Source organism: Schistocerca cancellata, chromosome 7 (genome assembly GCF_023864275.1).
Source record: "Schistocerca cancellata isolate TAMUIC-IGC-003103 chromosome 7, iqSchCanc2.1, whole genome shotgun sequence".
NCBI lineage: Eukaryota > Metazoa > Arthropoda > Insecta > Orthoptera > Acrididae > Schistocerca > Schistocerca cancellata.
Genome location: NC_064632.1, coordinates 371165519 through 371179762, shown reverse-complemented (window position 1 = coordinate 371179762; position 14244 = coordinate 371165519). Strand labels below are relative to the sequence as shown.

The 14244-nt window shown below is 42.8% G+C and overlaps 1 protein-coding gene across 1 annotated transcript in view; it reads right to left on the bottom strand.

Moving 5' to 3' along the window:
• Positions 1–14244, bottom strand: part of LOC126092046 (protein unc-80 homolog) — a 1190994-nt gene that overhangs the window by 954360 nt on the left and 222390 nt on the right. The window contains exon 4 of the mRNA XM_049907452.1: positions 2599–2625. Coding sequence (XP_049763409.1) covers positions 2599–2625 — 27 coding nt within the window. The remainder of the gene's footprint in view (positions 1–2598; positions 2626–14244) is intronic.

Genomic DNA, 14244 nt, shown 5'->3' with positions numbered 1-14244 from the left:
GTATCTTTCATAACTGAAAGACAACAATGATTGGAGCTAACAGCCGGAGAGTTAACAGAAAGGTACTGAAAATGGCGCGAACTCAATCCAGCCCTGTCAGACAAAATTGAGTGGGAAAGTCATGGGGACGACGAGTGTCATCCGCTCATCCGCCCGAGCAACGGAGGGTTAAAGTTAAATACTTGATATATTTACACATTTGGAAAGTAAATAGGCGTCTGGAACTGTTTACACAAGGGAGTTCGATCGTTTAAATAATCTGGGGGGGTTATTGGTTGCCGAGAAGTAGCTTGGCCATAGCCTTGTGAGATCACCTTATACAATCATATGTTTACAAGCGCCGGCGCCTATAACTTTGACCCTCTGTAGCGTAGTTGGATGACGTTTCCGGACATGGGATCCTGTTCAAAATATTGTGTACTCACTCGCCCTTACAAGTCCTAGGCGTTTGTAATGGGAATTTCTGTACTCATTGTATGTATATCTATACCTCTTTATGGTTCTACAGGAGCTATATGTGGAGATCTGGAGGAATCGACTGGGAAACACAGCTGTGTAACAACGACTGAACAAAGGACACTGGCCCCTGTTCGAGACGTTTTCGCATGACATAGAAGTGCGATGCTTCTCGCGTAATCAGCCCTAGAAAGCTGCCTTTAACTACCCCCCCACCCCCACGCCCCCAGAGATAGTCAGTCGTCATTGGATAGTTGGGCTGTACAAAGACATACAGTCTGTGCCAGACAACGCTGTACCAATGACGCGGCCACCACCGTCACGAACCTCAAATCTTCGACCGTTGACTGACCAGCCAGGCGCTTCGGCAGCTCAGCACAGAGCTGTCCTCAGAGTCTACGATGCATGGGCCAAGCCATCTTCGCATCTGCAAAGGTTCAAACTGAGGACTCCTTCACCTTGTGCCACCGGGACCAGATGCAGTCCGTCGTATTCTCGGTGACAGCAGCCATGCGGGGGTGTCCAGATACAGACAGGTAACACAAGTAGATGAAGTTAAGGGAATTACAAACAATCTTGCTGGACGAACATCCGCAACTGGGCATTATACTAGAGGTTGAAAATACCGCTTCAGTTGTAAATTTATTTTATTATCACGACCGGTTTCTGGCTTTCATAAGCCCATCCTCAGGTGTCGCAACTCTTCTGTGGCCCCCGAGCGCCGCGGTGGACGTGTACTAGGCGCGGTTTTCTACCTACCCCCGTGCTCGGAGGCCACAGCACAGTTGTGACACCTGAGGATGGGCTTACGAGAGCCCGAAACGGGTCATGATAATAAAACAAATTGCAACTGAAGCGGTATTTTCAACCTCTAGTTAAGGGAAGTAGATGAAGTTAAGGAATTCTCCTACCTAGGCAGTAAAATAACCAATCACGGACGAAGCAAGGAGGACATCAAAAGCAGACTAGCAATGGCAAAAAGAGCCTTTCTGGCCAAGAGAAGTCTACTGATATCAAATATCGGCCTTAATTTGAGGAAGAATGTCTGAGACTGTACGTCTGGAGTGTAGCATTGTATGGTAGTGAACCATGGACTGTGGGAAAACCGGAACAGAAGAGAATCGAAGCATTTGAGATGTGGTGCTACAGACGAATGTTGAAAATTAGGTGGACTGATAAGGTAACGAATGAGGAGGTTCTGCTCAGAATTGGAGAGGAAAGGAACATGTGAAAAACACTGATAAGAAGAAGGGTCAGGATGATAGGGCATCTGTTAAGACATGAGGGAATGATTTTCATGGTACTAGAAGGGCATGTAGAGAGCAAAAACTGTAGAGAATGGAATAAATCCAGCAAATAATTGAGGACCTAGGTTGCAAGCGATACTCTGAGATGAAGGGGTTAGCGCAGGAGAAGAATTCGTGGCGGGCCGCCTCAAACCGGTCAGAAGACTGATGACATACCTTGCCACAGGAGTAGCAGTGGCGGCTGATGGTCTGCACTGCCACTGTCAAGGCGTGAGGGGAGATCAGCCCAACGGGAGGTGCCATGTCGGTGCATTTGCTGCGCTCACCAGGGATCATCCACCTCCATGGGGTACTGACTGACGTAAACAAAAAGCAATACAAGGTTTCTTGCAGTTACGAGTTGCCTTCTTCTGCTGCACGCTTTTCCATCTCCTCTAGATAATCACTGTCCACACAAAGCCATCCACGGTCTCTAACGTGTCTTTGATAAGGCTACCGGGCAACTGAATGATGAAGTTTGGATCGAAATTCGCTACCAGGGTCAAATAAAACATTTTGTGAGACAACAGTCTCTGCACAATCATGGCTTATTTCATCAAACTATATTAATGAATTATAAAGAAATAAAAATTAAGTAAATTAAGTCTTAACAAAGCTAAAGACAAAAGGAAACTGATTAAGTATTAATTACCATTTATATATATACACAAAGTATCTTTGAAATTTTTTACCTTCTTGTGACATTAAGCCGTGCAAACACTCTGAGTCATAAAACACTTTAAAATCGCAGAACTACGCACATTTATTTTTCTGCTTTCAGCTATAAGCAACATGCTTGCATGCAGCAAACAAAGAAACGAAACAGGTAAACACCATGCATTTGAGACACACTTACGTGATGGCCAGGAGCGTGCTGGCAGAACTGGTAACAACAGCGTGAACAGACAGGAAAAGAATACACTCAACACAGCGGAAACAACACAGAGCAGCGCGCAGTGAACATACGAAAGCGCGTGTGCGTTTTACGACACAAGGAGAGACGTGAAGTAATCAATTTTGGGAGGCAATGCGTATCAGTGAAAACAATTTACCGCTACGAAGAACAACATGAAGGCAATATCTTTATGAAAGCAACAACCGAGCAGCTACCAAATCTCTCCTTGTACCGTTTTTAGCGAAAAATGACAATAGTCTCAGAATATTAAAGCTTTCTTCAGACTGAAATCTTGCCTTCGGTTGTCATTTTACGTAAACATTGTATTTTATTTATGTGGATTGAATGTAGATTTTGGCAGTCCTTTCTCTACACATGTTGGGAGACATAATCTGATGTGATAATCTTTCTTCAGTTTTAAGGAGTTCTTTTGATGTATCCTACACCTACAATTATAAATCTTTTCTAGGCAGCAGGGATCCTTCTCTTTGAAAGCTAGAGTTAACATTGAATATAGTTGTAGTCTTTAGTCGCAAATACGTTACCTGATTATGTTAAAATCATTTCGAACTGTTCACCTACTGCATCAAGTGCCATTTAACTTTTGGTTCTGATCCTCTACTCTAGTCTTACCTGTGAACTAATAGAACGTTTCCTAATAGAACGTTTCCTGATTTTACGGGAATTGAGTCAAACGCTTCTGTTTCGCTGTCTGTATAAGGCTATAATGTTCAATGAAAAACATTTCTAGTGCAGTCTGCTATTAGCTTGAATATTCAACGTTTCTCAAGACGTTGGGAAATTCACACACCCCACACTAATGCGTGAGACTACAGAAAAATTGTCGAAATCTGATGGAGATAACTCTTTCCTTGTAATTTACGTGGTGTTTTATTGGTTGTAACATTCGCTAGTGGTGTTCTTGCAGCTTCTCAATATGTAGCAATAACCTGATGGTCTTCAGAATTTCTTTTTTATGTCTTTATCTGCATCTGTATGCCACAAGCCAGATATAATTATGTGGCATATGGTAGTTCTGGTACCACTAGTGTTGTCCCTTTCCTGTTCCAAACGCAAATAGTGCCCAGAATCCGTCAGTCCCAGTGCAGCATTTATCGTCATGCTTAGGAAGGCAAATAGGAACGTTAGCTCATGGAAGGAAAGCAATAGCAGCTTTCGATAATAGGAGGAGAGTAATAGCGACGTTTGGATCAGATTTGACGTTGAAATTCTTCTTCTCCCTAACCCTTTCCCATGCCGCTTCTATCCTCTTCTGTTGTTCCTCTCCCTCCCCCTCTCCTGACCATCCTCATTTCCCCATTTCCCATTTCTATTTAATGTCTTGGAAACTGGCTGACGAAACGAAACAGTCAGAGAGCTTACTGCAAAAGGGTGGGCCGGGCATAACAGAATTCTCATCCATTGGTAATGACAACTGCGTAACGTGTGCATGTGACTGTCCACCATGCAGCTGCAAGAGGCATGTACGAGAGTTGGAACTTAAATAGTGGCAACTATTTATTTACAGCTCGTACAAAATAGATACGTGTTTAAAAGTTTTACTGACCTTCAAAGTAGTCACCAGCATTGTGTATAGCCCATTGCCAGCGATGTGGAAGTCGTAGAATACTCTTAGCAGTGCCAGTTGTGTTGACCGTTCGAGCGGCGCGGTCTATTTCCCGACGAATTTGTAGCAGTTCTGAAGCGAATGCCGTGAAGTGTTTCCTTCAGTTTAGAAATCGAGTTGAGCTCACGAGGGCTTAAGTCAGGGGAGTGCAGTAGGTAGTATAGCACTTAGCAGCACCATCAGTCAAACAAATCAGTAACAGCTTGCACTGTACGTGCTTGAGCATTGTCCTGCAAAATGCTAAGCTGGTCGTAGGTTGTGTTCCAAAAATGAAGAGCATAGTGACAGAAGTGATGACACTTTCTGCAGGACCTGACCATCATTTTGCAGGACAATGCCCAAGTACGTACAGTGCAAGCTGTTGATAATTTGTTTGACTGATGGGGCTGCTAAGTGCTATACCATCTACTGCACTCCTCTGACTTAAGCACTCGTGAGTTCAAATCGATTTCTAAACTGAAGGAAACACTTCACGGCATTCGCTTCAGAACTGCTACAAATTCGTCGGGCAATACACCGCGCTGATCGAACTGTTAACACAACTGGCACTGCTAAGAGTATCCTTCGACTTCCACATCGCTGGCAACGAGTTATACACCATGCTGGTGACTACTTTGAAGGTCAGTAAAGCTTTGAAACACGTATCTATTTTGTACGAGCTGTAAATAAATAGTTGCCACTATTAAAGTTCCAAAGTAATTCGCCTGTCTGTCCACAGCCAAGTGCTTACACACGCATTCTCTTACAGAGTAAACTATGTCTTAAAAGCTATCACATAATACACTGTACACAGTTGTCCACAAAATTCATGGAGACATAACATTCCGCTTGCCACTCTTCTTCAAATAACCACCCTTTCTCTCATGATGGAAATAGAGCACAGGAATAACACTGAGACATGCATATCAATGTATTATGGATGTTTTTCGCACGTTAACAGAATACGCCCCCCCCCTCCCCCCCATGAACCATGGACATTGCCGTTGGTGGGGAGGCTTGCGTGCCTCAGCGGTACAGTTAGCCGTACCGTAGGTGCAACCACAACGGAGGGGTATCTGTTGAGAGGCCAGACAAACGCTTGGTTCCTGAAGAGGGGCAGCAGCCTTTTCAGTAGTTGCAGGGGCAACAGTCTGGATGATTGACTGATCTGGCCTTGTAACACTAACCAAAACGGCCTTGCTGTGCTGGTACTGCGAACGGCTGAAAGCAAGGGTAAACTACAGCCGTATTTTTTCCCGAGGGCATGCAGCTTTACTGTATGGTTAATGATGATGGCGTCCTCTTGGGTAAAATATTCCGGAGGTAAAATAGTCCCCCATTCGGATCTCCGGGTGGGGACTACTCAGGAGGACGTCGTTATCAGGAGAAAGAAAACTGGCGTTCTACGGATCGGAGCGTGGAATGTCAGATCCCTTCATCGGGCAGGTAAGTTAGAAAATTTAAAAAGGGAAATGGATAGGTTAAAGTTAGATATAGTGGGAATTAGTGAAGTTCGGTGGCAGGAGGAACAAGACTTTTGGTCAGGCGAATACAGGGTTATAAATACAAAGCCAAATAGGGGTAATGCAGGAGTAGGTTTAATAATGAATAAAAAAAATAGGAATGCGGATAAGCTACTAGAAACAGCATAGTGAACGCATTATTGTGGCCAAGATAGACACGAAGCCCACGCCTACTACAGTAGTACAAGTTCATATGCCAAATAGCTCTGCAGATGACGAAGAAATTCAAGAAATGTATGACGAAATAAAAGAAATTATTCAGATAGTGAAGGGAGATGAAAATTTAATAGTCATGGGTGACTGGAATTCGGTAGTAGGAAAAGGTAGAGAAGGAAACGTAGTAGGTAAATATAGATTGGGACTAAGAAATGAAAGAGGAAGCCGACTGGTAGAATATTGCACAGAGCACAACTTAATCATAGCTAACACTTGGTTCAAGAATCATAAAAGGGTATTGTATACATGGAAGAAGCCTGGAGATACTGACAGGTTTCAGATAGATTATATAATGGTAAGACAGAGATTTAGGAACCAGGTTTTAAATTGTAAGACATTTCCAGGGGCAGATGTGGACTCTGACCACTGTCTATTGGATATGAGCTGTAGATTAAAACTGAAGAAACTGCAAAAAGGTGGGAATTTAAGGAGATGGGACCTGAATAAACTGACTAAACCAGAGGTTGTACAGAGTTTCAGGGAGAGCGTAAGGGAGCAAATGGCAGGAATGGGGGAAAGAAATACGGTAGAAGAAGAATGGGTAGCTCTGAGGGATGAAATAGTGAAGGCAGCAGAGGATCAAGTAGGTAAAAAGACGAGGGTTGGTAGAAATTCTTGGGTAACAGAAGAAATATTGAATTTAATTGATGAAAGGAGAAAATATAAAAATGCAGTAAATGAAGCAGGCAAAAAGGAATACAAACGTCTTAAAAATGAGATCGACAGGAAGTGCAAAATGGCTAAGCAGGGATGGCTAGCGGACAAATGTAAGGATGTAGAGGCTTATCTCACTAGCGGTAAGATAGATACTGCCTACAGGAAAATTAAAGAGACGTTTGGAGAAAGGAAAGCCACTTGCATGAATATCAAGAGATCAGATGGGAACCCAGTTCTAAGCAAAGAAGGGAAAGCAGAATGGTGGAAGGAATACATAGAAGGTCTATACAAGGGCGATGTACTTGAGGACAATATTATGGAAATGGAAGAGGATGTAGATCAAGATGAAATGGGAGATACGATACTGCGTGAAGAGTTCGACAGAGCACTGAAAGACCTGAGTCGAAACAAGGCCCCGGGAGTAGACAACATTCCATTAGAACTACTGACGGCCTTGGGAGAGCCAGTCCTGACAAAACTCTACCATCTCGTGAGCAAGATATATTAGACAGGCGAAATACCCTCAGACTTCAAGAAGAATATAATAATTCCAATCCCAAATAAAGCAGCGGTTGACAGATGTAAAAATTACCGAACTATCAATTTAATTAGCCAAAATACTAACACGAATTCTTTACAGATGAATAAAAAAGAAATGGTAGAAGCTGACCTCGGGGAAGATCAGTTTGGATTCCCTAGCAATGTTGGTACTCGTGAGGCAATACTGACCGTACGACTTATCTTAGAAAATAGATTAAGGAAGGGCAAACCTACGTTTCTAGCATTTGTAGACGTAGAGAAAACTTTTGATAATGTTGACTGGAATACTCTCTTTCAAATTCTGAAGGTGGCAGGGGTAAAATACAGGGAGCGAAAGGCTATTTACAATTTGTACAGAAACCAGATGGCAGTTATAAGAGTCGAGGGACATGAAAGGGAGGCAGTGGTTGGGAAGGGAGTGAGACAGGGTTGTAGTCTCTCCCCGATGTTATTCAATCTGTATATTGAGCAGGTAGTGAAGGAAACAAAAGAAAAATTCGGAGTAGGTATTAAAATCCATGGAGAAGAAATAAAAACTTTGAGGTTCGCCGGTGACATTGTAATTCTGTCAGAGACAGCAAAGGACTTGGAAAAGCAGTTGAACGGAATGGATAGTGTCTTGAAAGGAGGATATAAGATGAACATCAACAAAATCAAAACGAGGATAATGGAATGTAGTCGAATTAAGTCGGGTGATGCTAATGGAATTAGATTAGGAAATGAGACACTTGAAGTAGTAAAGGAGTTTTGCTATTTGGGGAGCAAAATAACTGATGATGGTCGAAGTAGAGAGGATATAAAATGTAGACTGGCAATGGCAAGGAAAGCGTTTCTGAAGAAGGGAAATTTGTTAACATCGAGTATAGATTTAAGTGTCAGGAAGTCGTTTCTGAAAGTATTTGTATGGAGTGTAGCCATGTATGGAAGGGAAACGTGGACGATAAATAGTTTAGACAAGAGGAGAATAGAAGCTTTCGAAATGTGGTGCTACAGAAGAATGCTGAAGATTAGATGGGTAGATCACATAACTAATGAGGAGTTGTTGAATAGGATTGGGGGGAAGAGAAGTTTGTGGCACAACTTGACTAGAAGAAGGGATCGGTTGGTAGGACATGTTCTGAGGCATCAAGGGATCACCAATTTAGTATTGGAGGGCAGTGTAGAGGGTAAAAATCGTAGAGGGAGACCAAGAGATGAATACACCAAGCAGATTCAGAAGTATGTAGGTTGCAGTAGGTACTGGAAGATGAAGAAGCTTGCACAGGATAGAGTAGCATGGAGAGCTGCATCAAACCTGTCTCAGGACTGAAGACCACAACAACAACAACAACAACAGAATACGTCTGCATCTCTGCTATATCTGCAATTAGTGTGTTACAATTTCGTAATATAGCTGTAACTAGTGTACCACAGTTACATATACATGATCTACAATATATAAGTTACGATTTCAGTACATTACATTATCGTCTATATTACATCTCAACCGGTAGAGTGCAATTTCATCTTCATTTACGACCAGTATTGTACCGCTAAACCAATTTTAGATTGTCTCCTGTTACACACACAGTTGCTGACTAATCATTTCTTTTTGAAAATAAGCTCTCACTATAGTGCTCACTTTATCCTTGAATAAGAAGTTCAAATGGTTCAAATAGCTCTGAGCACTATGGGACTTAACATTTATGGTAATCAGTCCCCTAGAACTTAGAACTACTTAAACCTAAGTAACCTAAGGACATCACACAACACCCAGTCATCACGAGGCAGAGAAAATCCCTGACCCCGCCGGGAATCGAACCCGGGAACCCGGGCGCGGGAAGCGAGAACGTTACCGCACGACCACGAGCTGCGGACGAATAAGAAGTGTTTATTGTCTTTTGCCAATAATGCTAATTTCCGTTGCTTAATGGTGGAAGCTGCATGTGGTTTGGATTGAATACTATACTGAACAGTCAAATTATTAGCATAATTGATAACGCATTTTCAGTAACCACAGTGCTTAATTGCTTAGCTGGTTAGTGGTTCATACCTTTCATTCTACGCCAGGGGAAGCCAAGAGTTTGGCTCGTGTGCCACAGTGCTCAGTCTGGCTACACGCTCTCCCCGCTGCTACGCCATGCTGTCTGAGTGGGAGGAGGGAAGAGGAAGATGTTGCGAATGCGCCATATTTAGATAACGACGTGGTTTCATATTTATCAACAACGTAGATCACAACGAAACAAAAATATTATTTAACTTCTTTTGGTGGACTGAAGACATAACATAATTTTCATGTGGTACAAACTGTCGGCACTTATTACCTTCTGCTGGTACCAAGAGGATTGCGCCACATGCCCCAAGGATAGAATGAACGTAGCTGAGGTCGAATCATTTTTCCCCAGCAGAGTTATTTCGAAAGGACTGTGGCCCCCAAGATCGCCTAATTTAACACCACCTGTCTTTTTCCTAAGGGGTGGTTTAAAAGGCAAGGTCTACAGGAATAAACCATACAACTTGGAAGATTTACGAGACAACATCATCCGTGAAATCCATGAACTGACACCAGACGTTCTGGCAGGAATATTCCAGAATCTGCAGCGTCGTGTTCAACTGTGCGCGGTCACTTCCAGCACCTTTCGTGATTCACCTTAACTTCCCCATGAACTAAGGATGACATGTTCATTTCATTTACCGCCGGCCGCTGTGGCTGAGCGGTTCTAGGCGCTTCAGTCTGGAACCGCGCTGCTGCTACGGTCGCAGGTTCGAATCCTGCCTCGGGCATGGACGTGTGTGATGTGCTTGGGTTAGTTGGGTTTAAGTAGTTCTAAGTCTAGGGGACTGATGACCTCAGATGTTAAGTCTCGTAGTGCTTAGAGCCATTTGAACCATTTCATTTACCGATCTTTATCAAAGCCTTTAAATGTAATTTAAGCAAATGTTTGTTTGTGGGGCCTCTTTCGAGTGGGACACCATGTACTTGTTATGTGTAATATATACATAAGTTCAAATGGTTCAAATGGCTCTGAGCACTATGGGACTTAACATCGGAGGTCATCAGTCCCCCAGAATTAGAACTACTTAAACCTAACTAACCTAAGGACATCACACACATCCATGCCAGAGGCAGGATTCGAACCTGCGACCGTAGCAGCAGCGCGGTACCGGACTGAAGCGCCTAGAACCGCTCGGCGACAACGGCCGGCATATCATAAGTGTTAGGAGTATCTACAGCTGAGAAATTATGCAACACGGGCCACACTATTAATCTTCTTGATTGTCTGTAGAAATCGCTACCAGTTTACGTGTGATGAGCGTACCAAATGATACAGACATCAGTTACATTTTAGAATTACACCTGGCATTATCACCAGAAAAAATGGTACCACCAACTACGGTCACCGAATTAGAGTTCCAAAGACGCTGTTTTGCACATTACACGATAAAAAATAAATGATTCACTACAGAAATTTAAAGCAGTGTCTGAACAATAATCTTTTTCTAAACAAAATCACCGGATATTTTGCTCCCTGGATGAAACTGGATAGAGACATGAATTCTGAGAAACACAGGAATGGAAGAAATGATGTTGAAAACCATTTTTTTCAAATTTATGAATTACAGTCGTTTTGGAAAACTTAACAAAATACAAGAGAAATGAATGATGGTAATCTGGTAACAACTTGGGGAGATACTCGTAGATCTGAAGCTGCTGTTCTGACCGCGAGTCAGGCGCAGTGTCGTTATTAAGGAAAATTTGGTTGCTTTTGGCTTACATAGATTTAATACAGTTTTTGACGATTTCATAGTTGTAGTATATTCCTATTATGGGTATAGACCGACGAGCCTGAATTAGAGGAAAAAATGTTAAAATGTGTTATAGAGACACGGATAGCTTGATATATTATGTATGTAATTATCTCAAATATGTTTGGTGATATTAAAAGTGATGAGCACAGGGGGTTTGACACTTCAGGTTACACCGTGATAGCATTTACAACATCCCGTGCGTCAATAAAAAGAAAATGGGCGTAATGAAAGATGAAATATCACAGGACATTATTAAACAATTCATAGGACTGAGAGAAAAAAAATGTGCCTGTCGAAACAAAACACAGTGCGTAACTCATAGAGCAAAGGGTGTGAAATACTCATCAGCTAAGGAATTAAGCACTGTTGAGTACCGATAATGTATTATAAATTATGTTGATTATTTAACTGCTCGGTGTATTGCTCGATCCAAGTTACTTACAATTTTCACTATAAAACCATGTAAATTAGCATTATGAACGAAAGACGATTAATGTTTCATGCTCGATGATAAAGTAAACCCATAGTGAGGGTTGATTTTCGAGAAGACATGACTAGTCAGCGGCTATGTATGCAACAGGAGGCGATTTGAAATTATTTTAGCGGTGAAGTATTGGTTAGAGATGAAGATAAGATTGCAGTTTAAGCTTACTGGATGTAGTTGTGAAACAGACATTAATCTAAAGTATTGAAATTGTACCTCAGGTAAGTGGATTAGAGAAATAGATTATGGAAATCTAATTGTGGTAGACTGTATGTAATTGTATTACCAAATTATAATAGCAACTGATGTATTCCGATCATGTAACGAAAAACTTACAGAATATATAGACCCTGTATTATGAGGTACATATCTCAGTGCCTTTCCTGTGATCTACATCTATCATTAGAGAATGAGTGGCTGTTTGAAGCTGTGTGACAGACAAATATTCCATTTGCATATTGACAATTACCTGCATTATATCATGTGATGGCTGTCGTGAATTGACTTACTTTGTAAGAGGCTGCAATTGTAAGGACGTGGCTCTGTGCAGACAAACGAAGTAATGCCTTTTCTCACCTTCATGGTGCTCAATCATCTGCAGCGTTGCGCAGAAGTCATTACCACAGGATGACAATAATTTCATACCCAGCTCTTCAACTTGTAGGGAAGCGTTCTGATTGGCTGTTTCTTCAGCCTTTGTCGAAGAAATTATAGATAGAGAAGACGGAGGGGAAACGGGAAGTTGGGGTGGTGAGGCGAGAACGAGTGAGAATAACGAGACAGGAAGGTTGAGTAGGGTAAGAGAGGTGGTGAGGGGGAGGGGGAAGTTCAAGGTGAAATAGTTATTATTATCTTCCTGCTCCTTTGGCCAAAATCATGGGTGACAGTTCACACTGATTACATGGGGCCATTTTAAGGTGGTGCTCTTTACTATTTCTAATATGAGGCCTAGTCGTATACAAAATCTGCCCTGGCAACGATCCAAGATCCCTCAACGTCATTCGCAGGTGAGAAGGTACCCCTTACCATTGTATCAGGCAATGGCCCTCAGTTTGTGGGGTCTGAGCACAAAATCGTCTGCCATAAAAATAAAGTTCCCACATGACGACCATGCCTTTTCACTCATCGTCAAATTCAAAGGACATTTAAAATTCAGGGAGCAAAGGCGATGCAGACTTTCTTTCCCACGGAAGCCTTAAGGCGCTTCATAAGGGCTGTCGGTCCGCCTTCCACCTCCCTTCAACACTCAAAGTCCAGAAACACTGCTACTCATGTGCTGGCACCGTTCGCTGCTACACCTGCTGCAGCCGACTCAAAGAGTCCAGAACATCTTGTCAATGCCATATTGCCCCTTGGGCTCCCACATATTTGGTTGCACGTTCGCCTGCCCCCTGGGTAGATCCCAGGTGCAGTCGCAGGCTGTGTATGGTGGTGGGGGCGAGGGGCACCAATTTGAAGTCGCAACTAACCAGAATCAGCTGTTGTGCTATTGCGAGCAGATCGCCGTAGTTTCTCTATGTATTCCTGCCCTGAGCTGAAAGTTTCAAGCAACCTTTCAGCTCAGGACACGAGGATGCAGAGGAACTGTGGCTCAAGTTGAAAGAACAGTTGACCATGCTCAGAACAGTAATGTACCCAAAACAATAGTTCATGATGGGAAGGACCCTCCGTAGTATACAGTCGCTTTAAAGAAATTTCTAATGAAATGGAGGCTACTGCATAATAGGCGTGAGCACTGTTAAGCTCTCGCCTGTGGGGATCATTTTTTTGCTTCTTAATCTGGTACTTCGCAGTCTCCTACAGATACAGATATTTTTATCCGAACTGGAGGGTGAGTCACCTAATCGAAAGACAAAAAAAAAAAAAAAAAAAAAAAATGTTTTGTTCACGCCACACAAACGGTCAGCTACGTGATGTGTAGTGTAGGCCTGACCCAATTCGGGGGCATTACAGTCCTAAGCGCTATGGCGCAAGTCTAGGAAGTCACAGTACAGCAAGTCACAGAACCTTTGAAATATCTGGTTCAACCCATTCATTTGACTCAGAATCAGGGGTCTACGATACATTCTTGGAACAATGCTGCACGTTGTAAGGTCGTTGAACCTCCGTGAGCAACGCTGGTATTCTCAACCTTTCCTGCCAGCCGCTGGAATGATCCATATATGAACTCAGAGCCCAGACGACCAGGATTATCGCAATGTGTGTCACAGTCTGCAGTTGGCTGCACGGTTTTCGCTCAGCGATTGCGGAAGAGCCTCTACATCATTTTGAACGAGGCTCCCAGATATACACACTGAGCGCACATAGTGTTCTTTTCCATCCCTTGTTGCCATTTACCTAATAGGTACAATTATTTTCTTACGTCTGAACTGCCGAGTGTTAACAGACTCCCAAACCTTTTGTGTTTGTGTTCCCTTGACAAGGGACACAACACGTTTCCCAATAGATGAAGTGGGTTTCAGTGGAAAACAACACTTCGAACTTGTTGGTTAGGGATATAGGTGCTCTTAGTCCACCCTGATCCCTGTCTCTCTTACAGGACTTCTAGACCTATCACTGATACGCCACTCACAGTCATGTGGACGAGTAGTGATAGATTCTGTATTACCTGCATGACAGACAGTATGCAGTGGGAAGGGTAGTAGGTATTTTTGGTATCTGTGATACGTGACTCACGATGGTCCCCCCAATACACCTATCTGCAGCATCTTCCAATGGCTGACAGTAGTCAGAGCGATATCCATCAGCTTACAAACAGCAACTAACTCATTCCATACTTGAGAACAACATAC